The 24,664-nt window shown below is 44.0% G+C and overlaps 2 protein-coding genes across 2 annotated transcripts; both read left to right on the top strand.

The window, feature by feature from the left end:
* The first annotated feature begins 2,387 nt into the window (after window positions 1-2,387).
* Window positions 2,388-4,670, top strand: cUnh5orf63 (chromosome Un C5orf63 homolog). The gene is made up of 4 exons (XM_080846936.1): window positions 2,388-2,411; window positions 3,274-3,387; window positions 4,152-4,208; window positions 4,371-4,670. The coding sequence occupies exons 2-4, from the start codon at window positions 3,283-3,285 to the stop codon at window positions 4,536-4,538; spliced, it is 330 nt and encodes a 109-aa protein (XP_080703062.1). The 5' UTR covers window positions 2,388-2,411; window positions 3,274-3,282; the 3' UTR covers window positions 4,539-4,670.
* Window positions 4,671-4,918: 248 nt separating this feature from the next.
* Window positions 4,919-23,188, top strand: LOC308372721 (E3 ubiquitin-protein ligase MARCHF3-like). The gene is made up of 5 exons (XM_080848010.1): window positions 4,919-5,055; window positions 14,895-15,217; window positions 18,615-18,819; window positions 21,098-21,307; window positions 22,754-23,188. The coding sequence occupies exons 2-5, from the start codon at window positions 14,952-14,954 to the stop codon at window positions 22,910-22,912; spliced, it is 840 nt and encodes a 279-aa protein (XP_080704136.1). The 5' UTR covers window positions 4,919-5,055; window positions 14,895-14,951; the 3' UTR covers window positions 22,913-23,188.
* Window positions 23,189-24,664: the final 1,476 nt, after the last annotated feature.

The raw sequence follows: 24,664 nt of genomic DNA on the forward strand, positions 1-24,664 counted from the left end.
ATGCTGCTTTTAGTAGATATGTAATATTGAAAGTCTACACAACAAATTAATATAGCTCTCCGCTACAGTGATACATATGACAATATTATATATTTTTTTAAAAACTAAATTACTTATGACTTACCTCATAGCCTTGTCCTTTGAAAGCTGTGTTACAGAGAACATCCCACAAAGCGGAAATGCCCTTTTCAGAAAAAAGCCTATCATAACAAAGAAAATGTATTAGTTTTCAGTATGTTTTAAGTCTTGTCACCTCCCCAAAGTCTTGTCTTTGCGTAATTATTAAAAGTACCTGTAGGTGGCGGCAGTGTCTCTGCATCTGAGTGTCTCTAATGTGCACTAAAACCATTCAGGTATGAGCAACCAAATGGCATACTTCTGAGTCACAAATTGCAATTTAATATCTCTAACTGTATTATAAGCCCAGTATGTGAGTAATTTTATTTTCTACGATCTGGCCTATAAATTAACTGTCTTCTCTGATGGAATTAACTGCTCTGTTACAAATATAGGAACGCTGCCCTGTAGTGAAAGCGGACTCATTAATTAGTTTGCTACTAACTTCTCAACGTCCATATCAGCCGGACGTTCTCTCCATGTAGTCATGGACTCTTCTGCCATGTGTGAGAGGAGGAAGCCACCGACCTTCTCGTCTGCATCAATACATATGTATAAATGAACCCACAAACATAAAAAGAGTCATATGCAGCTTTTGTAGTCAAAACCAGGCCTGTTTCTACACTAATAGATAATTTGTGACAGTGGGCTAAATCAGGTGGAAATACCTGAAATCTTCTGTTTGCCTTCTTACAATCACAGTCAACTTTGTTAGACAGGCTGTGATAAATCAGTAAAGGGTAAAATTGCACAACAACTGACTAACACAGCAGCGGCGCTATTACCCAAAATGACACCGTAATTCAAACCCGACAATAACACTGCATGCTTCATGTAGGCTACAGTCACTTGTTGGTAGACTATCTACTGAATAGATTATTGCACAACTGTCCGAGTTACTCAGTTGTTTTCATAATTTTAGGCACATTTCCAGTTTACATGTTCATAAACTAACAAACATATGCAAATGAGAAACTATAAACAAGCAGGCTAAACTAAACGCAAGAAAGATTTGCCGTGCGCAAACATTTTACCCCTATTGCCAGATGCGGTGGTCCGTTTCCTGAGTTACTTTGCACAAAGCGGGGATGCAGGAGGAGGGAAAGGTTGGTATTTCTCATCCTCGAGGTCTTCATATGAGGGCGTAACAGTAATATGGTAATGTTCTGTTGGATTGTGCAGGCCTGTAATTTTAAACGGCAGATTAATTCATATTGGCCTTTGTTCTAAAGAGCCATCTGGTGCAGTAAAATCCCTAAAACGTTGAAAAAAGATTATGCAGTTTAAATATAAGCACTTACTATGGCCTTCGCTATAATTTGCATTGGCAATTTAAAGAACAATGTAATTACTAAAGTATCAGCAAGCTATGCATTTACATTATTATGTAGGCCTATACAGATTCATACAGAAGGGCTTGGAAATGGAATGTCTAACTTGTCTCTTGAAAACGTCAGGATGTCCGTCCTGCTACAGCACAGTGGACGGCTGAACAGCGAGCTGGATATGAGCGCAGTAGACCGATGCGACTACTCACTCGACAGCCAAACAAACTCCAAGTGGCCGCTAAATTGAGACAAATATACTTGGGCATCTGCGTCAGATTGTTGCTGTTAGGTTCTATTTTTGTTACAGCTAGGTATATTGTCTGGTCGGGGAGCCTTTCTGAAGTAGAATATATCACTGCAAAACCAAATGTAGCCTAGTCACATGTGCGTTTTAGGATAAGCGGAAAAGTGATTCATTTCCTTACAACTAAGACGTTCAGGTTGAGTGTAGACCTATACAGAACATTTAAAATGTGTATACATGTCGGTGCAACCGAATCGACCACACTAGTAGTGGAGTTTTGTTTTTGAGAAGATGTTTGCATGTTGTAATATAATAACTTAACTATTTATCACCTGTACAGTCTCACGCTTTACCGCAATTGGCTGAAGTGCTTTCGATTCGGTGGTATACCTGGGACAACTGTTTCCCGAGGACATCAGAGCGACCAATGGACTACATTGCAGACAATGCTGTGGAGATTATTTAGGTCTACACTGGGCTGTACGTCTTGCATTTAATGCAGACAATAAGTAAGTCCTCTATGTTTCACAAAAATCATACTCTGCAATGAACGTTTTATGCTTGACGCTGAAACCTGTTCAAAGTATAAATGGTAACACGTCATCCAATGAAATTGGTGCTGTGCACAGGAAGCCCTCTAACTCTCGCCCAATAAGACGCTTTCTTTGCACGAGGTCCTTCCCATTGCCGGTGGAAGTTGTTCCTTGCTACGGGTAAAGAAGGTGAGGAGGATAGCGTCTTCCAACATGTGAAGTTCATGAGATTGTTAGGTCTAGGACAGATCTGTTGGTTTTTAATTTGGCTGTATGATGACCTGCGTCATCTAGCCTACATATCATTTTATATATAATACCTAATGCATTCGAGTACCTTTATGTTTATTTTTAGGTCTGTCAAGGACACGATACGGTGCTCAAAATAATGCTCGCAACCAACATTAACCTAGTGCGTTACATTTCATGTGTTGTTACTTTCACTTGTCTCGGCTGGTGGCAAGTTAGACCATGCGTGTGGCTGCTACGAATATCTGCAGACATCATTTGAGCTGAGAATACGCATTAAGGCTATCTAGCGAGTGACCTTGCATGTACAATAAGCATTAAATATCCATGAATTGCTGTTATGACGTGTGTGCGCCGTGAGCATCATATTGGGTGCCTTAACAGTGACATGCATTGCACAGCAGCGTACACATTTGATTTATAACAGCCGAATGGAGATTCCGGGTATGAAGTATTTCTATCAAAAACTTCGTTTTTCTGTATTGTGTCCTTTAAGACATCTATAAACGATATTGTTTTTTAATATAATAATAAACCGATTTCCATTCTGAACAGACTTGTTAGGTCTTTTTTGGTCAGTTTGCTTATTTTCTTCTCAGCCTCTAAAACACTAAACAATATTCTTTCTACAGTTTCAATAAACACCACTATAATCGGCTTTTATACTGTGTTCCAGAATCCAGTGTTTGGTTTAGTTGTGATGTTTCATCCAAGAGTAACCAGCATAACCACTGCATCTTCACCGCAAGTTTAAAGGGGTTATGTGCACTGTGTCATCTTTCTGTCTACTGTCTTCTATCAGTTTGCAGAAATGCACTGGCTTAGGAATCTTCGGCCAAAAAGTTCTGTTATGCTGCTTATAAGGAGGCCCTACTGTTCATCACGGCAAATCCCAACCTTAACACTCTTTACAAAGGTAAAACACTATGCTCTTCTTTACTGTATTAAGCAAATATAGTGCCCACTGAAGAACTTCTTTTTGTCTTTTAACAACTGTTTTGATAAAAACCTAAGAAAATGTCTAAAAATCACATATGTAATGCCTCCAGGGGTCAGATTTTGACATAATACTACTAGAGAAGGGTCAGAAAATGGTAATGATAAAAGATGTAACCACGCCTAATGATGTTGTAATGTAGAGAAATAACGGAGTGAGTGTGAAAGAATGTCGAAAGAAAAAGGCACAAGTGCTTCCAGTAAACAGACATATTGACGGCAATACACCAGTCACATGTGTTGAGTGGCTTTAAGAGGTCCCAGCAACAACATCCGAGCTCTGTCTGAAAGCTAATACTCTGTTAAGAACCCTTCAAACTCTCATGTCCCCGGTACACTGATGAAGGAAAATACAAAAATATCAAAATAATAACCTCTAGAACGAGTGTGAAAGTAATGATACACATAAGATTTAGCAGACGTTTCAATGCTGTACATAGATTTCATGAAATATGTGTGATCAGAGACTGGGTGTTTTTGAGTTATGAGCATCAAAGGGTTCACTTAAGACAAAACCCACTGATCAAGTTTTGTGATAGGAACTGTTGTCACCTTATTGTACCTACACTTGAAACAAACTTCTCCTTCTGAGTGCTGATTTTTCAGAAGGCGACACCATGTCATGTTTGAGTGCTACTGAAGTTCCCTAATGTGAAGAAGATCACCAATCACATTATTTTGCAGGATCCATGTCCCCTGTGTGATGATGCAAAAGAAGTCCTTGAACCATACAAGCATAGAGTAAGGACATATCATGTTTCATAACATAATTTTTTCATGTTAATAGATGTATTTTAAAGCAATATTTTCCCATTATACTAACAATTATAAGTTGTTTGCATGTGATGTTGAACATTGGCATAACACAAGCTAATTTGTATTACATTTTTTACTTTTCTGTAGTACACACTTCAAGAAGTTGATATTACCCTGCCGGAGAATAAAGTTTGGTATGACAGGTACAAGTTTGATATACCAGTATTCCACTTGAACGGCCAGTTTCTAATGATGCATCGAGTCAACACCACACTCCTGGAAAAGCGTTTGGCTAAGATCGAGGACAGTAACTAGTAGCCTAATGTATGTATGAACGTGCGTCAATAATATGTGTTTTTATTTTTCATTCCCGTCATAACATGTTATTTTTGACGAGTGTTTATGACTAAGGTTCTTATCTTACACGTAATAAAGGCCTTGTTTACATGTGGTGTCTTTGTTTGGCGTAAGAGGATTAAATTATCAAGTGCCACGTCTCGGGCATCACATCTGCATAAGCGCAGCCGCCAGGATGCGCGGGGTGGCTTTTGGTACCCTGTATCGCTCCCAGCTTCAGCCTGACAGCAGAGACCCTCCCATTGGTGGCAAGTTTTGTTATTGTAATAACCTGATTGGCTGGAACGAACCGTTATACTAAACGTCGGACTAGCCAAACAGTCGCGCACTCAACAGCTGACCGTCGAAGTTGGCGTGGTGTTTCCTGGCTGTTGCAAATAGCCCGTATCGGGAAGTTCTTTTATGTGTAATTCTAAACCAATGCTTATAGCCTTATAACTGGAGGGTTGGTTAACTTCACGGATGCTGATTTAAGGTAAGCTTATCATCTTTAATGTTTTACAGTCTTAAAATTAAGCCTGGGGGTATGACTCCTATTCGACCGAGTAAATCGCCTTGTACAAGGAGGGGTCGGGGTGGTCGTTTCGTCAGATCAGCCATTTATTGGAGCAAAGTCAGTTGATAAAGCATTTGTGACATACTATTCAGCAGTAAGTGGCATTTACGTTGTATTGAAATGTATACCATGTGCTAAAATCCAGTTCGTGCGCAAACGGATATTGTCCGTGGACGGTGGAAAACTGAGACAGTCCACATGAAATACAGTCTACCGGAATCCTGTCATGTAGAGACTGTTATTGAAAATCAAAATACATGTCCGAAATTCGCGCACAACAATGGCAGTAATCTTTATTCACTCAACGTGACAAAACATGTCTGCGTATCACGCGACCCATCAGTTCACCAGAAGCGCCTGTTTAAAATGCCAGCCCAATGGATGTCACATTTGCTGCGAGAGGATGATTACTCAGTACATTTCTCCCGCAGTTGCCATCACTCTCAGCTGTTGCAGCATAGGAGTTTTCTATAGAGCTTTTTTTTCCATGTGAAAGGTAAGGCTGTGCTGCTCTATTCTGTAGCTGTGTTACAGAGGAATAGACAGCGGCCCTTAGGCGATTTGACCACATGTTTCTTTTCTGGCCAACTTCACAGCAAGTGAAACTAAGCAGGGAGGGAAGGAGTTTGGTCAATATTGGACCTTCACTGGAAATAATCATTAACACCTAACCCACCATCATGTTGACGAGTTGCTTTTCTTGATGGGCTCATGAAGATCTGTGTGAATAGTGGGTAGTGGAGAAAAGTAAAACATTTTGTTTCATTTTAAGTTATAAGCCTTTAGACAACTGCCAAAACAGCTAAACCTTAATGTAAAATATAAATCATATGTGCAATCCATTAATCAGGAACATATAACTTCCATCTTTTTTTTTGGAGATATGGTCAGCTGACTGAATGTGAATTAAATGCATTGGTGTCTTGACAGTGTGTTTTGACATGTTAAGAAGGGAAAAGATTTAAACTGAATTGCTTAGATGTCACAAAATAAAGAGTCAGGTTGCAAAGGCTAGAATTCATCACAGCAACTAAGTTGCCAACTGGCAGTGCCAGTCCCTGCTGATAGCACTAACCAGTACAGATCAAATCACCACCCCACTACTAGTTAACCAGTAACCATCCGTGGTGATCTCAATTCAAGTAAATTCAAGTCTTTTAAAGAAATGATGTTTCTATGTATCCAAAATATGTTTGAGAGAGAGAAAGTTAGTTCAGTCTAGTGGAGATTAGTCTCAAGGGAGACTGCTTGCCAGTTGGTGGTTTAATCATAACAGTATGTCTGTAATGGTGCTTCAGTCATGCGAAAGTGGACTTTAATAATATGGCTGCAACGGAGAGTCTCCTGGCCAATGGGCCCCCCACTGCCAACGGCGTGGATTGCTACGGCTTCAGTGCCCAGAAATAGCCAGACTCCGGGCACGTCCACCAATGCCCCCCACCTGGCCAACAAGTCCAGCCCAATGATGCATGAGTCCAGGATGTTATCCAGCCAGAACTGGTAGTGAACCACACTTCCTTCCATGACCGTGGCGATGCAGAGTGTTCTTAACTCCCAGCCCTGTTGTCCCTGTTCACTTGTTCCGGTTTGCGTTCTGGGAAGGACCAAGAAGATGGTGGACCCCATGTCCGCCAGGGTCCTGAAAGTAGTGCCTTCCAGGTCACAGTTGATGAATAAGCCGTATCTCTGGCCCAGCCGGCAAAGACACAGCTGGGGTGCTGGGCTTCATAGAGCCTGTGATGGACAATGGTGTGCAATATGACCCAGGCTGTCTTTCTTACTCTGTCGGTGGGTGACCAGTTTGTCTCTGGCGTGGCCTGTGAAGATCCACTGACCTGCAGCACTCTACCTTCTAGAACCACAGTGACCTGGACCCCAGCCTCCTCCTCCGCCAACCATGTGCTCTCCTGCCACGTTTCTACATTTTTTTTTACAGTTATTAGGGTGAAGAGATATAGGTCTGTCTCTATAGGGATCCTGTCTAGGTTGTCAGACACCTATAAGCCTATCAGTGGCGAAAACCAGCAGTTTACTTTGATGCTGATGCTGATTGCAAATAGGTTTAGCGGTTTCCTGTTCTAACTCAATAATGGGTCGATTTCTATCATTTTTGTCCCTAGTAAAACTTCACACCCAAAGAAATGGGAAAATAGTGCCCAGGTTAAAAAATACTGATGTTTCTCTTTAAGTATTGTATTGTGGACTGTATCGTGATTGACTACACTGGAAGACTGGAACTCAGTTTGCCTGATGTTTTTTTCTGTTTCTATAAGAACATGTTTCAGAACACAATGAAATGTATGATGATAGAGTTCCCTTGGGTCAGGCTTTGTATAGCTGCGTGTGTTTTTTTTCCCCTTGATGAGCTGATTAGCAGTTTGTTAATAGCACTTGAGACACTTTGCTGTGAGTGTCCCATGAGGCCCATGTTATCTTTTAGGGGCTGTTATCACCCAGCAGACTGTAGTTACTGGGTTATTTAACACCTAGATAAACTTTTCAGCGGTCGAGACTTTTAAAGGCAGTTCACTGCATTCCCCATAGCATACCACTCATTGTAACATGTATTTAGTGGTAATGCTCTTCATGTATTTAGTGGTAATTGCTCTTCATGTACTCCTTAGAATCCTCTCTTTGTCTCATATAATGTTTTACATATAGTATATAAAATGCTTTTGGACAGTTTTGTCCTTGCCTAATCATTACATTTTCCACGACACTGGATTGTTACAAAGGACAGTTGTAGCTTCTCTTTATTCAACAGAGGTGGTTCGTATATAGAGCCACTGTAAAACTTCTGTGTGTGCTTCTGTGAGCTATGTGAAGGACTAACCGCCTGGGAACAAACAACTTGCTGAATGATAATGTGGCAGCCATTGTGCACGTTACAATATTCTACCCTGAACTGAGTTCTGTACAGTGTGTTCATCCGTGTGCTTTCTGCAAGGCCGAGACGGGGTGATGTAGTTCCATTTCAGCCGTGTTTACAAAATTGCTCCTAATTCAAAACCATCCCCTTCTTCTTGTGCATCCTGGAGCATTAATCTTTTTCATTTTAGAAGCATCTTTATGATGTCGCATTTGCGTGTGGAGAGAGAGGAGAAAACAAGACAGACAGTCTGAATCATTATAATAGTTTTGAACTTCTAAAATCATGAAGTTCTGAGGTCTGAGAGGGAAATAAAGACAGCCATTAACTTCTTAATGAAAGCAGTCTTCCTTGTTCTTTGTTTGGTCTTTAGTCTGTCATAGGACTGATCAGGCTTGTTGCTAAGCAATTCACAGGGAAGGCTGTGCATCTCTGCCTTAGCAATGGAATGAGACTGGTAAACAAATGTAATGTTTGTAGAAACACTTATCCCAGCTTATGCAAAAAAAAAAAAAACATTTGTAACATATGATGGAAAAGAGATGGTCTATAGCCACAGTAATCCTCTCCATATTTGATGTTAATGTAGGATGAAGTTAACAGAGAAGCTGTTACTCTGAGGTCTTTGGCAGTGACATTAACATCCTCTTACTGACCGATCCTCATGGAGTCACGATCAATTGGGCAGGAGACCATGCCATCTTCACAGCTTCTCTTGAGGAACTGAAGTCTCAAGTTTAGCAGGGTTTATAAACAAACAACCTTGTGGCCCCAGTGATTCTCCATTCAGTAGTACATGTCTGTCTCACCCATTATTGACCTTAAACGGTAGCCTTCTTTAATTGACAAATTACCTTCAATGCTTCATGATAAGTCCTCAGCAATGCTCAACAAGTATTAAAAATGTCAAACAAGTTAGTCAAAATCAAGTTAACAGGCAATCTCTCCCCCCTTCGATCCCACCATAGCATGGGACTATCCACCTATCGATCACACATCGGCAATCAATGCCTGTCATTGATTTTTTTTAGCCCCCTCTTCTCCGCTGGGAATCCCGCCCTTAACCAGGACAGGCCACACGCTGTTGATAAATATGAACAAGGACAGCGGGTGACAGTCCCTCCGCAGCACTGGAAATCCAGTGATGGAACACCACACTGAGGATTAGTGTAAGTCGGCCAGTGTGAAAAGAGTGGAGGAGCGTGGAAACAACAAAGGGCAGAAATCCGCTGCAGCCTGATCTGTGTTAATGCCATACAGGGCATATGGGGCATGACGAGGCTGTGGGGGTCTCTCTGTGCCACACTGTACACCTTGGCATTGGGCCCAGAACCCAGTGGGCACTGCTCCTGAAACAGACCTCCTCCCTGGGCTTGTGCCTCCTTTTCCCCCAGAGCAAAGATATTTGTAGGGGTGTAATTGGTGTAGATTAACCTCACCAAAGAAAAGCTGAAGGTGTGTGTGAAACAGAGAGAGGGAACGCAACAGAATGGTCCCGCGTCAGTGTTTAATGTAATGTTTTGTTTCAGTCATACTTTTTATCTGTTTTTTTTTTGTGGTTGGCATTCTGCTATGACGGGAAAAGGCCCACTGTGGCTTCCTCCATTGCATGCCCACTGAGGATATGTTGAAATGGTCTCACCACATTTAACGGTTTCCCTAACTGTCTAGCAATCTATGGCTTTCTCTAACATCCTCATTCCCTGCGAGAGTGGTTCCTCAAATGTCTCAGCCTGACCCTTTTGTCTTTTTTTCAAAAATTCTCCTTATAGAGTCTGAAAACTCTGCGAAGGAACTTGGAGGGAAATCATAAACGTTTTTTGGGGTCCGGTTTGGAATGCAGCAAAGCATCATGGGATTGATTCTCATGCACTGACCCAGTTCTGGGAGAGAACATCCCTCCTCCCCAACCACCCCCACCCCCCCTTCCACCCCACTTTACCCCACATCCCCCCTGCTTTCATCCAGATATCGGACTGGAGAGCCTGTTGGGGTGGAGGGGTACTTTGGAATGGAATGAAAACAGAGGTGAGGCTAGCTGGATGTGGTCAGTGCTGGGCTGGGGAGTGGGCTGGAGGAGGCGTCTCTTGAAGGAAAGGGTGGGCGGGGGAGGTGGGGGTAGTTACTATTAAAAAAAAGGAAAAGCCACAAAAGTCCCTTTTCCCACAGTGCTTGGGATCCTGAGAATGTGAAAGCTCATAGCCAACAAGCAGCGCTTGGCACGGCTGTTAGCCATGGTTCCCTAACTGTATCAGGTTTCAGTTAAAATGAGTAGATAGTATTTTGACCTTATAGTTTTTAACACTGTCATTTGACAATCATTGCCATTCAAAGAGACGTACTGTATAGTAAAGTACAGTGCATTCTGTCTCCATGTGTGCATTCTGTCTCTATGTTTGCTGACTAGTCATTAAACCCATGACCTTTGGCGCCGCTACCACTTTGCACTTCTAGTTGAACTGTAGAAGTACCCATGACTTGTATCCAGACATGCATAATGTCCTGTACCCAAAGGTATCTGTTCCTCACTATATGTATTCAGGTAGGTAGGCTTTCAGACTCAGATGTCTGAGCTTAATGATGTCGGAAGCTTTTCCCATCACTTTTATCCGGTAAGGGTCACTGCTGTGGAGAGCAAAAAAGGTGCTATTATAGTTGCAAAACATTGACTCTGTCCTCTTGAATGAGAATGATCCAAAATGTCAAATGGCCTATCTGAAAAATTAACGTTTGTAATTAGACGAACCCCCAGACCATGGCAGGATCAGTGAGTATCGATGATCAAGTGTCCTCCTGTGACTGAAGAATTTCCAGCTCATTAAATGTGTTCAAAAAGGATTAGTGACGATACGACTGACATGCTGGTTTCAAAGCAGAGCTCCATGCTCCATGCGACGTACAAAATCCAGCCCTGAAAATCAATACTAATCTCATAATTACTGAACTCGCTTTTCAGCGACTTGTAATTACTATCTGAAGGGACATCATCACTGGTATTTTGTAAGTCTGTCTCTCTCTCTCTCTCTCTCCTCAAGCTCTGTGCTTGGGTGCATTAGCCACTGCCACTGGATAGATTGCCCAGCTGTGTTGCTGATGAGAAAGAATGTGGGGACTAGATCAGCAGTCTCAGCCAACTGTGCCTTTGGGGTCCGCAGCTGTGGACGGCATGTGGCCTTGGAATCCCTGGGCCGCTTGTCCCCCGGTGATGTAGGTCGCGGCTCGGCAACAGTGTCAGTCCTCACCCCCCCTGCCCCCCCCCCCCCCCCCCCCCCCCCCCCGACGTCTATTTCAGTTTGTGATTTGCGCTTGTCTCTCATTGTGTGTGTGTGTGTTTGGCTCAAGTCTTGGAACGGAGTCAGGCACTGATAGAGCGAGATACAGTGTTCCCAGTGAAAGGACTATGAAGAGAGTCAATACACTGTGGAGAGCTGAAAAGGCGCAGCGTCTACAAGCCCTCAGGGCTGGGTGTGGGTGGCTGTGCAGATTTAAAAACAACAGGGCGGGCCAAGTAGAAGCTGAAGCCTCTAGAAAAGATAATGCCTCTAGAAAAAGATAATGCCTCCAGATCACTCAGCTCAGTCTATGGTCAGGTTCCACTGCTGGTTTCAGAACTGAGTCCAGTTCCAATCCTTTATCATTCTGTGAATGATGAGTATCCAGGACCTCGTTCTCCTTTTTATTTTTTTATTGTTCACTCAGAAGTAACTCTATTAGTAATATTTAGTACTTTAACTACACAAACTAGAGAGAGACAAAACAGAGAGAGAGCGCATGTGGAAACATGCTAGCCACAGAAGAAGCATAGCCATAAATAGTAGTTTTTCCCTTCTGTAGAAGACATATTCAAGCAGTCTCTCTCACAAAGCATGCGGCAGTCCTTCTTACACGATGGAAACAAAGCTACACGAGTCTGCCTGACTGTAGCCCTACTGAAGAACACAATATCTCCCCTTTCGCTTATCACTGGCTCCCTTCTGGAGACAGGCCTCTTGTCTCTTCCTGTCTATTCAGCCTCCTCGGGCAGGCTACAGTTGTCCTGTAGTTGAGCCCATGTGTGGACTGAATAGCCACCTGTTGGGAGAAAGACAGGGAAGTGTTCCCGGGCAGGGGGAGAGGCATTGTACTGGCATCACGCTCCAACTGCCAGGGTAATTTCAAGATGAGTCCTCACAGATAATTCTTTTTTGCTTTTGACAAGTATTAAGCGTGACGACAGGGCACACGGTAACACCATCGTGTCAAATTGTGCCATGACAGAGACAGTGAGCATCAGTCCCTTTCACACACAGATGGTGCTTGTTATGTCACTGTGTCTACCTTGACATTGAGTCAGATATTTTATTTCAGTGCAGATGATGGCTAAATGATTATGTCAACATTGATCTGAAGGTGTTGATGCGTTACTCAAAGCAATGTTGCTCAGGCTAGTCAAACTATTTAAATGCTTAAGTGCTTTCACATCTCAGATTTGTGCATTTTGTCCAACACCCTGTTGGATCATTGAGTGAGCCAGCAGTGAGGGGGGTTCCATGGGTGGTGGTGTGGGTGAGGTGGTGTGGCAGTCTGCTGACCTGCGGCCATCATTTAGCCATGGTTTCAACCTCACTGCACATTTACCCAGAGCCCTGTGGCAGCACATTTTCACCAAGCCCTCGCGCTGGCTGCGGTTGTTTGCACACGCGCACACACACACACACACACACATACACACACACCCTCTCTCTCTCTCTCTCGCTTTCTTTCCACACACACACACACACACATATACTACACTCTCTCGCTCTCTCTCTCTCACACACACACACACACACACACACACTCTCTCTCTCTCACTCTCTACACACACATGCACACTCTCTCGCACTGTACCACACACACATACACACTCTCTCTCCCTCGCTCTCTTTACACACACACATACACACTCTCTCTCTCTCTCTCTCGTACACACACACACATACACACACAAGGGAGTCCAGTTCACTGTGCTCTGTCAGCATCTATTGGTGGCAGCTGCTTGGTAGCTTTGTCAATGGCGGACCTCCCCAACCCTGCCCCCAGCCAGCACACAGTAGCGCTGCAGCAACAGGAAGCACTCCTGGAACACGGAAAAGGGCCCACAGGGAGCACAGAGACTGTCAGTCAAATGTAATTCTGCCCAGGAAAGCGACGCTTCTGGGGGATCTCATGATCATTAGCGAGTGCTAAGACTCACAAACAGACAGCCATTTTGTTCATGGCTTACAATGAAAGGAATGGTGACATGGGATATGTGATAATGCTGACTTACCTCCTCCAGAGCTTTGAAGCAGACATGAGATTGGTCAGAGTCTCGCAATTTGTGAGGCGATCTTGGCCGATGTTTTTTTTGATTGAATAGATGTGCCTTGCAAAAGCATTCCAGAATTTTTTTATTATATTTATTTTCACCATTTGTTTTGGTCACAGTTTAACAGTTGGACACTTGCACACTCGCACATATATTAGATGCAGAAAAACCTAAATGAAAATCATTGCAACATTCATCTTTTACGCAACCCTTAACCACACTTGTGCTCTGCTCACTGCCCTCCACCCTGCACTTGTCCCGAGAGTGACACAGAGAAAAATAGGGCAGAGGTCAGCTTCACAGGAAACCTATCAGGGAGTCTCCACCCGCCCCTTACCCTACTCACCCGACTCACCCGCAACAGACGGATGTCAACTTCCTGTTTGTTCCAACACCCCACACTCTCGCACCCTTCCCTCCCTCTCTCCCACCCTCGTTTGGCCTTCCTCTGTTAGCTTAACTCTCTGTCCCATCCACCCGAAGCACTGCAGACAGACAGACAGACAAACACTTTGGTCATCCCATCACTGGAAAGGAATGGGGGTGAAGGACTGTGGATGGTGGGATATGAAAGAGTCTCTGTGTGTGTGTGTGTGTGTGTGTGTGTGTGTGTGCGTGTGTGTGTGTGTGTGTGTGTGTGTGTGTGTGTGTGTGGGTGTGTGTGTGTGTGTGTGTGTGTATGGGGGTTCAAGGCAGAGAACAGTCTAATAGCAAGGCCTCTGTTGGCTCTGCTTTGAGACATAGAAACAATGTGTGAACTGTTAAAAAGGGGGAGGAAGGATGGGAGTGATGTCGTACTGTATGCGTTCGGAGATACAATCAGAGTTATTGTCAGTGTCTTGGTTCTGTTTCATTCATGAGTTGGACAATGGTAGATAGCCTTGTAACCTCCTCAAGACAAGCCTTTACTGTTCAGTGGTCTGCAAAATCTGAATTTGTCCAAATGTAGATTTTCATTGTAGATTGTCACTTTCGTTAAATAGAGCAAATGTAGCAATAAGCCTCATTGACTGCTTGATTCAGGTCATTTCCTTTAGTAGAATAGAACAGTGTAGTACGATAGCGTTACATTCATGGGTTGCCTGTCTGGCTTGCCTCGCAGTTCTGGTTTCTTTGTTTGCTGGTCACACTCTCTTGCTCTCTTCAAATGCTCTCTCTCCTCTCTTCTATTCTCCTCTCTTTTCGTGTCTTCCTTTGGGAGATCTATGATTAATGTAATGTGTAGTCAGCAGAGATGTGATATGCAAAGGGATGTGGCAGGCAGGCAGTAATTCAACTGTCTGTGTCTTTCATATCCTGTTTCATTATCGGAAACAGGCAGCAGGCACTCGTGTCATATTGAACCTACTGGTAGAGGCATGAATTTCCCAGTTTTTCGCTGAAAGGACAAGCCTTTCACCCACACACGACAGGAAGTGAATGGAGACTGAGCGACCTCATGTTGTGGGAGTTCATTTCATAAGCAGCGTAAGGGTTCATTATTTGACATTGTCGTCTCACTTCTCCTCTGCACCCTTTACATTATTCCCATCTTTTTTGTGTTTTCTTTTTTTCACCCAGATGGCAAATGGTCTGTGAGCAAAACAGGCGTCGGCCACGCAACAGCCGTCTGCTGCCATGACAACCAGCCACTGTAGCCAGCTACCCGAGGTGATGCCGGAACGCTCAGCCTCGTCTCCCTTGAGCGACTGTACCGCCGACAGACACCACCCTGAGCCAATGAACAGTCTGGACTACAGTCTGGATCCCGCCCTCCCAGGGAAGGCCATGGAGGAAGAGAGCTGCCCAGGGGATGGCGGGGAGAAAGCACAGTACTACATGCAGGTGTCGGCCAAAGAGGGACAGCTGCTATCCAATGTCGTCGGAGCACTGGCCAAACAGAGGTAGGTTCCTGTGCATCAACTAGTGCAGCAAGGTGTTGGTTGTGGGTTCGACTCCCAGTGAGTGCACATAACAACTTAATGACTGGAAATCCTGTACTGTCAGTTGGATAACTGGAATAACACTGTCATTTGACTGAATTAATCAAATACATGAATAAATGTAAATGTAGGTACACACATGGCAGCAGAGCTACTTCAGTAGTGTGTAGAGGGCGCTCACTAGGTAGCTGTTCAGGGAGGATGATTCCTAGCTATGTAGACAGACCCTTATTTGCAATAAGAAAAATGGAGTGCCTGTTAGTTGAATGCTGTAACCAAATCAAGCAGGACTCTTGCACATCTTTATCCAAACATTGCTCTATTAATTTCTGAGGAATAGTCTTTCAGTTGCGGTGATTCTTCTTGTACCATCGCTATGTGATCACGCCACTTACAAAACTAAGAGAAAACCATTTTGAAGTGAATTCTCTGTAATTCTCTGTATTTTTAACTCAGAACCTCTCAGTGGTGAGTGGCCATGTAGCTCCAAAGCCATTTGAAAAATGAGCGAGGAGTACCACAATGGCAGCCATACCACAGCTCAGAGTAGAACTCCAGATTAGCTCAACAATATTCTGCCCTATTGAAATACTTGGGGCTAGAGTTGACCATCTTTACAACTCCCCTCTGTTTATTGTTCTCAGATGGTTCATTGCCTTGGGAGTCACTGGTTTTGAATGGAAGAATTTTTTTTTTGTGGATGGTGTATCTTAAGGGCCATTTCTATTTTAGATAATTAACTTTTCACAGTGCCAGACAGCTATAGTCATACACACACACACACACACATGTACTCACCCCCTACACACACACACACACACACACACACGCACAAACACACACACACACACACACACACACACACACACACACACACACACACACACACACACACACACACACACACACACACACACACACACACACACACACGGAAAGCAGACAGGCCCTGTGGGGGCGAAAAGCTGCAGAGGCACAACAAATGGCGGGCCTGTCTGCTCCGGAGAAGGCGGCAAGAGCAAAGTCTAAATTTAGCATTTTGATTAGCATGCGTGACGGCATTCTTGGTGATGCACCAGGCCCACATGTGAGTGTGTGTGTGTGTGTGTGTGTGTGTGTTTGTGTTTGTGTGTGTGTGTATGTGTTCGTGTGTGTGTATGAGTCCATGTGCGTGTGTGTGTGTGTGTGTGTGTGTGTGTGTGTGTGTGTGTGTATGTGTCTACGTGCGAGTCTGTGTGTGTTTGATGTCACAGTCCTTTGCAGTGCCTGATCCCACACCTCATCCTCACCCAATGTCACACCCTACCCACCCCACCCAGCGATCCAGCCTCCACTACTCCAGCCCCTCCACTGTATGCCTGACACAAAAGAGAGGCTTTAGCGCCCAGCAGCTGCCACAGCTGCTCCCGTACCACAAGCGTCACCACCCCGACCACCGCCCCCACCCCCAACCAGGCCGCCACCGTGGCCCCTGCCACCTAATCCACCAGCGGGAGGGATCTGCTCTCCAGACTGCCCCGCCCAGCCGTGCCCACCTTCAAAGTCACGGCCACGGCCTGTTGGATCTCTTAGCAGACATCCCATGCCGTGTCGCGTCGCGCTGCACCGCACCACACCGCACCACACCGCACCACACCAAACCACACCACACCACTGAGATACCCCCCCCCCGCCAGGGTCTGCTCGTGCGTGAAGCAGGGATGCTTTGAAGTCCGTTTGGAGTTAATGGCTGAAAGAGCTCCGAATGATCTGCCCTCTCTTTGTATAGCAGCTACTCTGAGAGGGGGGCCCTCAGTTCAGAATTTAGAGGCACCATCCATCTTATTTTGGATTAACAAACTAAAGCGCTTTACGACTAAATTCAGTCTGTATATGTTTTATTATAAATCAGATCATGGTTTATTAAAGACTAGTGTGATCAATAAAGTCCTTATTATCGGGATGAACATACATAGAGAGATAATAAAGCAGTTAGTGGGCATAGCATTCTGGCAAGTGTTTAATTGAGGTCCACAAATATTGCCTAATAATAACACGCTAGTATAATGGTCACGTACACAGACCTTATCAAGATTTTATGTGTGTGAATTTGTCTGAAAATAGAATGGGGAAGAGGCTAAACGGGTTATGTGGTTTTATGAAGTGCCCCAGTTCCTTTGGCAGTAAGCAAAAGCTCTTCATTCCAGTACAGCCCACATATCCAGGGTTGTGTGTCTATTTTAGGCGCCAAAAATGAAAAGCTGAGGCCTTAGTAAATGGTTGATACTTGGAACACCTGCACCATCAGACTATAGAAGGTGTGTGTACGTCTCACAGTGCCCTGGGTCAAGTGTAGGTCCATTGACGCTTGACGCCGTCCCATTAGCAGCTTCCACTGCCCGTTGAGCCAGTCAAGTCAGTCACAATAACACATCATCTAGACTTGACTGAGACGGTCAACACAACAGGCAGACATCTTTTATCCAAAGCCTTTAGAAATGACATGGTTAATGCGTCAGTTGAAACACACTAGACATCTCATCACAGCTTCATAATGTAGGTCATTGTTTAATATTTGTTTTTTCTTATTATTTTTCTGAAAGGTTAATGATGCCCCAACATAAGATTACATGACTTGTTATTCATACACTCTTCGTGGTTATTTGGTTGTGGGATTACTTGAAGTTGTTTTGGAATGGCCAGATTGTGGGTTGTTTGTTGTGGACGTCATGACGATGACTTTCCTGAAGCGCCCCCACAGCAGGCTGATTAAGGTCTCACAAAGACAACGAGACAAACATCTGCACATTATAATCTTCATAAGAGGATTAAGCACCATATAGGAAATTGGTATATCAGGAGATGGCTGTCCATATAGTTAATGAAAAGGGGAAAAAATGACATATGCCGACTTAATCCTGATTTTGATTATACACTCAAAACAAAATGACCAAAAAATGCTTAAGGTTTTATACTCTTTGTTGATTTTGAGTTATTACAGAGCTTTAGCCGGTTAGTAAAAAAAGCAGATAATGCGGATAATTTTTCATAAAATGTTGATGTTAAACAGTGTTCACTAATACCCTAGACTGACACTATCTCCAAACTAAAGTAAATATAGCACTACAGTAAATGGGTTCCTGTGTGCATCCCTGTGCTGTGTCATTGGCTGGTTGCATCAGGGCATGTATAATGCAGTCTCTTATATTTATATATACTTAACAACATACACTCTTTACATAATGTCTCACTCTCTCTCTCTCTCTCTCTCTCTCTGTGTGTCTCTCTCTCTCTCTCTCTTTCTCTGTCTCTCTCTGTGTGTCTCTCTCTCTCTTTTTCTCTTACTCACTCTCTCGCTCTCTCTCTCTCTGTGTGTCAGTGCCCTGGCGGAGAGGCCCATGTGTCGTATCTGCCATGAGGGTGGGGGGCAGGAGGAGCTGCTCTCCCCGTGCGAGTGTGCCGGCACGCTGGCCACCATCCACCGCAGCTGCCTGGAGCACTGGCTCTCGGCCTCCAGCACCAGCTTCTGCGAGCTCTGCCACTTCCAGTTCAGCGTGCAGCGCAAGGCGCGGCCAATTCTGGAGGTGAGTGTGTACTGTGGGGGTGGTTCATGGGTATATGAGGTGTGTGGTGTGTGGTGTGTGGTGTGTGGTTTCACACACATGCAAGATCTCTCTCTCTGTCTCTCCTGTCTCTCTCTCACACACCCTCATTTTCTCTCTTTTTGGCTCTCTCTATTTCACACACACACACACACACAAACACACAAACACACACACACACACACACACACATAAACAAAATGCACAATGCGTTCCTGTACACATTAATGCTTATGCCTCTAATACACATAAACAGATGCACTCTTACCTAGTGACACAACACACTCCCATGCACAGATATGTTGATTGATAGTCACCCACATGTGTGTGGCCACACATAGTATCAGCTGTTACTGGGAGTCTCCCAGGTTGTCACAGGAGTATGCCCAGAACTCCACCACAAGGCCTTGAACACGACTATCTTGTAAACACTTTTGTTTCAGGCCAATCGTCAGGCCAATCATCTGGGCTTTGTATTGTAGTTCAGTTTTATTCGGCTTTAAGCTGTCATACATTTCCAAGAGCAATTACGTTGTATCTCACGACATTGTAGGCCACAAATGTCACAACATCCACATAGTGTGATAAAACACAAGGAGGAGTAGCCTGCCTGTGGAGGTCAGACAGGCCAAAACTAGGCCCAGTGAGTTGGTTGGTTGATAAGGTTGTTGAAGCCTGGTTACAGTATTTTTTACAGTCTAAGGCTTAAAAATGTAAATAAATGTAGGCAAACAGCGAGAACCACAGAACGCACAGGGACATTGGGATTCTTTTTTAAACACGTCACTTACTTCAGAATCACATTATATTTCTGGGTCCAGAAGCATTATTGTGTTTTGGCACAAAAAAACTAAATAATCCAAACTGCACCTTTAAGCTTGTGTCTCTGAGTGTCTGTGTGTACCGCTATCAGACGCCTACAAGCAGTGCTTCAGTGCAGAGGAGCAGTAATGGCCCAGTGACAACAATAATGTGAAATTTGAATATCATCTCTTGTTTATTGCCTTGGAGGGGATGGTTCTGTGCTGCTTAACGAAATGAAGTATTTAGCCGACAGGTCTCGAAACACCAGTCCTCTCCGCGGTAATGGCCTGGCAGCGGTTCTTAGCGGCATCTCCCGCTGTGGCTCTGTGTCACGTTAGCCCTGCGGTGCTATAATTGCCTAGCTCCGGTGCACATCTCATCCCATTTGTTAGAGCATCTATTTCCTCGTCACAGTGCATTCTGTGCGCTATAATTATGCCCTGGTGGGGGGAAAAAGGCGTGATTTGAAAAAAGGAGGAAAACTGAGATGTTCCTGGCTTGTTTTTCTTTTTGGCTGCCTGAAACAAACAGTTGAGATTACGGGTGTTTCGTGCTGTTTTTTGGCCACGCTTTGGTCTGTTGATTTAGTTCCAAAGCATACAGTTTTGTTTTCTTTTTACTTCATGTCATTGAGAAGGTCATTGGTAGGGGGACAGCAATATCATAGGCAGGATGCTAATTGAATTTGGTCCAAGGCGAGGCAGACGACTTCTCGACAAGCCGAACATCCTGTTGCCCTCTAATCCACTTACGCACCGGCTCTCTAATGCATCAACATCAAACACAGTTAGAAGCCCTTGGCCCTCAGCATCCCGCCGCTCGCTCTGAGGGTCTGACAGAGCCGTACGCCACCAAATGATCCCTGCCGAATTGACTGCAAGGATGTGCGTCTGCTGCAAAGTAGACAAGGCCACAAGCAGGGAGAAATATAGCCTTGCTGTTTATCTCGCTCTCCTTCTTTCTCTCTCTCTAATGGCAAATTACTTTCAGGGTTATCGAAGATTTTACCTCTCCCTACAGTAAGGCCAATTGGTTGAAAAATGGTTGGCAGCAGTCTCTTCCTTGTGGCTGTTCAGTTTCCACTTAGATTCAGAAGAGGGAGTCTCTGTATTTCACTCTTTTGAACAGAGACAACCTGTTCTTCCATCCAGTCACTCCATTCAACTCATTTGACTCACACACTTGCTTCTCCCTCTCTCTTTTCTCTCTCTCTTTCAATCTATTCTTTCTCTCCATTTATCTTTCTGTATTCCCCACTGTCTCTCTTTCTGCCTGCCTCTCTCTACCCCTCTCCCCTTTCTCTCTCAATTACCCTGTCTCCCTCTCCCTGCCTCTCTCTGTCTCTCTCTCCCTCCCTCTGTCTCTTCCCTGTCTCTCCCTCCCTCTCTCTCCTTCTGTTCCTGTCTCCCACTCTCTCTCACCCCATCCTCTCTCTCTCTCTCTCTCTCTCTGGCAGTGGGTGCGTAACCCAGGCCTGCGTCAGGAGAAGCGCACGCTCTTCGGGGACATGGTGTGTTTCCTGCTCATCACGCCGCTGGCTACCATCTCAGGCTGGCTGTGCTTGCGGGGCGCCGTCGACCACCTGCACTTCTCCAGCCGCCTGGAGGCCGTGGGGCTCATTGCCCTCACCGTCGCCCTTTTCACCATTTACCTCTTCTGGACGCTGGTGAGTGCCTTCCCTGCCATTCACTGCCCCCCCCAACACCCCCTTACCATCCACACCCAGTGCAGAAAACACTCAAGTCATTTACTGAGAATTAACAAGGTCTTAGTGCACTGTCGAGAAATATGCAACTGAAAATCAAGAATCAAATAGAAGGGAATCATTTTTTGTATTGATTTATCTAATTATATTATTGTGGATAGGTAAAATAGATTGTTAATTCTCAGTCGACGAAGTTGAGTTTAACAAAACCAAGATAAAAAACACTTTATGTATTATTAGTTGTTTTCGCCTCTGAGTCATAGACCACTTGTTCACTCCCAATTATGTTCAGTCTTTGCTTCAAAAGGCAACGGTCTGACACCCTGATTTGATGATATGAGCAACATCACTTGTGAAAAACAGAAGGTGAATCGCAATAAACATCAAAAGATCAAAAGCGGTGAAAAAACAGCAGCAAGGTCACCGCAGGCCTTATGTCCAAGCACTTCAACACTGATGTACATGATCATCTATAGCTATCACGGAAACTGAGAGCATGGATATGGGTCCCTTTCTTCACTATCTAGTGCAGTTTGCCAGTGTTTTCCGTTATAGCTCTTATTCTGGTGTGCAGTAGTGGGAGAAACAGCCTCAAAGCAGCAGGGAAACAGGGCCAGTACCGTCGGTCAGGGCCTTCGGAGCTTGTGCTGCTGAGGAGAGCGGAATGGATACTGCAGCACCACAATCATAAACAACCTTGTTAGCATATTTTTAGCCTTAGCGTCTGCAAATGCAAAAACAATATCACTGCCCTGGCATGGACCCCCACTGTTTCTCATCTTCCTCTGAAGTTAACCACAGAGATACATGCTGTCACAACAGATGATTGCTCATATTGGCTCCCTGAAGCTTGTCTCTGGGATTTGAAAATGAACTTATAGTGTGAATTGGAATAACTGAATTTAAATGTAGGCAAAGTTGGCTCAATATTTGGTTTGAGCTGTCTTTAATGCATAATTCATTGCAATATATGGGCAACCTCAAAATTTGAAATATGTAAGTGCATATTTATACAGACAATTTTAAAGCACAAGTTATTAGCTTGAAGAGTAACTTTCTCACAAGTTTCAAAGAAATAAACATGGTTTTATATAGGAACACCATCAACAGAAACCAAGATGGTTTCATGTAGAAACATCATTAAAAGAATATAAAAATGTCTGGCAAATGTCTGGCAAATGTCTGGCAATGCCTGGTAAAGATTAATACCTCTTGGCATGTGTAATAAATACTCCAAGAAAAAGCTGACTTTGCTGATGCTGATATTCACAGCCGGATTTCTGGGCTTTTGGGTAGCAATGTGCTTTGTTGTGTGTTGTTGGTCTTGGTCAGTCAGCATATCTGGTGCACCATCTTTACCCGTGTGGGACGGAACCTAACCCCAACTCCTCTTCTCTCGACCCACAGGTGTCTCTCAGGTATCACTGTCGGCTGTACAACGAGTGGCGGCAGACCAATCAGAGAGTGGTTCTCCTGCTGCCCAAGTCTCACAGCGAATTATTGGCCAACCCCTCGCTGCCTGGCCCGCCCCGAGTCAAACGACCTTCTAAAGAGACGATAGTCTGACGGCACTGCAGCCTGTACTTACTCCAAAGCCAAGCGAACAATTATAATCAAACAAGGAGCCAGAAGGCTGGTGCTGGGAATCTGGCTGTACCCCAGTGTGCGACGTTGCTGTCGCCATGGGGATGGGGGCAAGCTTATGCACTCACTCTCTCACAAGGGCCCTGACTGCCCCTACAAGTGTAAAGATGGCCACCTCCACCGGAACTTCAGTATGGTTTTTGGGACTTATGATCGGTTATCAAAAGGTAAAAAACATGATCGTAAGTCTTCATTGTGACCTTCATTGTGACCTGATCATGTAAATGAAGGACCATGTTTGGAACGCTTACACACATGTAGAGCCACGTCAGACACAAACACACACACAAACACACACACACACACACACACACACACACACACACACACAGTTTCTGACCTTGATTTATCTGGGGAAGGTAAACTGAGGAGGCATGCTCTTCTACTTTACCCCTTGGTTCACGTTTACATAGGCACACATCTATGTCTGGGAGCTCCAGTGTACAAACCGCATTGGTCTGTTGTAGGCCACTGAAAAGCTCCACCACAGCAAGGGTGGTTTACCTGCCCTGGTCGGACGAACGACCACCAGTGGTGGTTACTGAGGGAGAGAGTATCTCTTGTATCCCTTGTAAAACCTCTGAGCTGCCTAACCACAGAACCAATATTTATACTCAGTCACATACACTGTCACATTGTAAGATCTCTGCAAGGCTATCTCTTATGGCTCTAGTATCCAGAGCTGCAGGGAGACAAAGAAAAAAGTTTTTTCGAGTGAAGACAACACTGAAGTATTTAGCACTGCAGAGAATTATTGTAATATTCACCACCAGTCCTTTAGAGTTTAAATTGTGGTATAATGGTAAAAAAAAAAAAAACAGTGTTTTGGTTAGGTTGCCACGTTCATGGCGTGTGTTTTTGAAGCACTGGTGCTTATGGAAAATAACCCCTCCCCACAAAACGGAGGGGTTGATGCACTGGAATTGGCCCACTGCTTTCTATATGAAGCATCTGTTTGAACTCTGGAGGAAAATGTCTGTTATTTTTTATTTTGTTTAAAGTAAAAATATGGAGGAAATCTTTGTATAAGTTTTTTTCAAATACTCCCAATGTGGCATTTTTGTGGACCATGATTGACTCTATAACATTGGATGTAGATACATTTTCCTTAAGGGGCCTTTTTGTAGATGGATGTGCGTTGTTTTTTGCCTAGTTTGTGTTATATACTTTTTAGTATTCTTTAATGTCACCACTGCCAACTACAGTGTCTTGGGGATATTTGTGTGTGTGTGTGTGTTTGTGTGTATTTTATTCCTTTTGATGGCTTCCTACTTGTGGTGGTTGCCAGGCCTTCAGCTGTGACAAGGACACATACCTCTTGTTTAATATGTCTACTGCTTACCATGTATGCCTACTAAATGTGTATGGGGCCAAATCAGTATAAAATCTGGGATAACCATAGTTGAGTTTGATGTCACTTTGCAGGTTTTGATGGCAACATTATACTTAGTCTCCACAAAATTTCAATAAAGTCCAATTAGTCCCAAAGACTTCGAGGATATAAATACTTACTTGAGAAACTTGTATTGGTAAAGCAGTAGTATTTATTGAGAATATCTGTCTAAAATATGTTAAATGTTGGTTCATTTATTGGTTTCAGATTTATTTGTCTCAGTATTTATATAATGGAATCTGTTAATTTCTGAAAATAGCCTCTATCTGATGACCAAGACT

Source organism: Sprattus sprattus (genome assembly GCF_963457725.1).
Source record: "Sprattus sprattus genome assembly, chromosome: 11".
NCBI lineage: Eukaryota > Metazoa > Chordata > Actinopteri > Clupeiformes > Clupeidae > Sprattus > Sprattus sprattus.

Coding starts and splice junctions, on each gene's coding strand:
- cUnh5orf63 (XM_080846936.1), top strand. CDS start 3,283: ATGCACTGGCTTAGGAATCTTCGGCCAAAAAGTTCTGTTATGCTGCTT. Junction 3,388..4,151: donor CCTTAACACTCTTTACAAAG/GTAAAACACTAT, acceptor ATTATTTTGCAG/GATCCATGTCCCCTGTGTGA. Junction 4,209..4,370: donor TTGAACCATACAAGCATAGA/GTAAGGACATAT, acceptor ACTTTTCTGTAG/TACACACTTCAAGAAGTTGA.
- LOC308372721 (XM_080848010.1), top strand. CDS start 14,952: ATGACAACCAGCCACTGTAGCCAGCTACCCGAGGTGATGCCGGAACGC. Junction 15,218..18,614: donor GGAGCACTGGCCAAACAGAG/GTAGGTTCCTGT, acceptor TCTGTGTGTCAG/TGCCCTGGCGGAGAGGCCCA. Junction 21,308..22,753: donor TTTACCTCTTCTGGACGCTG/GTGAGTGCCTTC, acceptor CTCGACCCACAG/GTGTCTCTCAGGTATCACTG.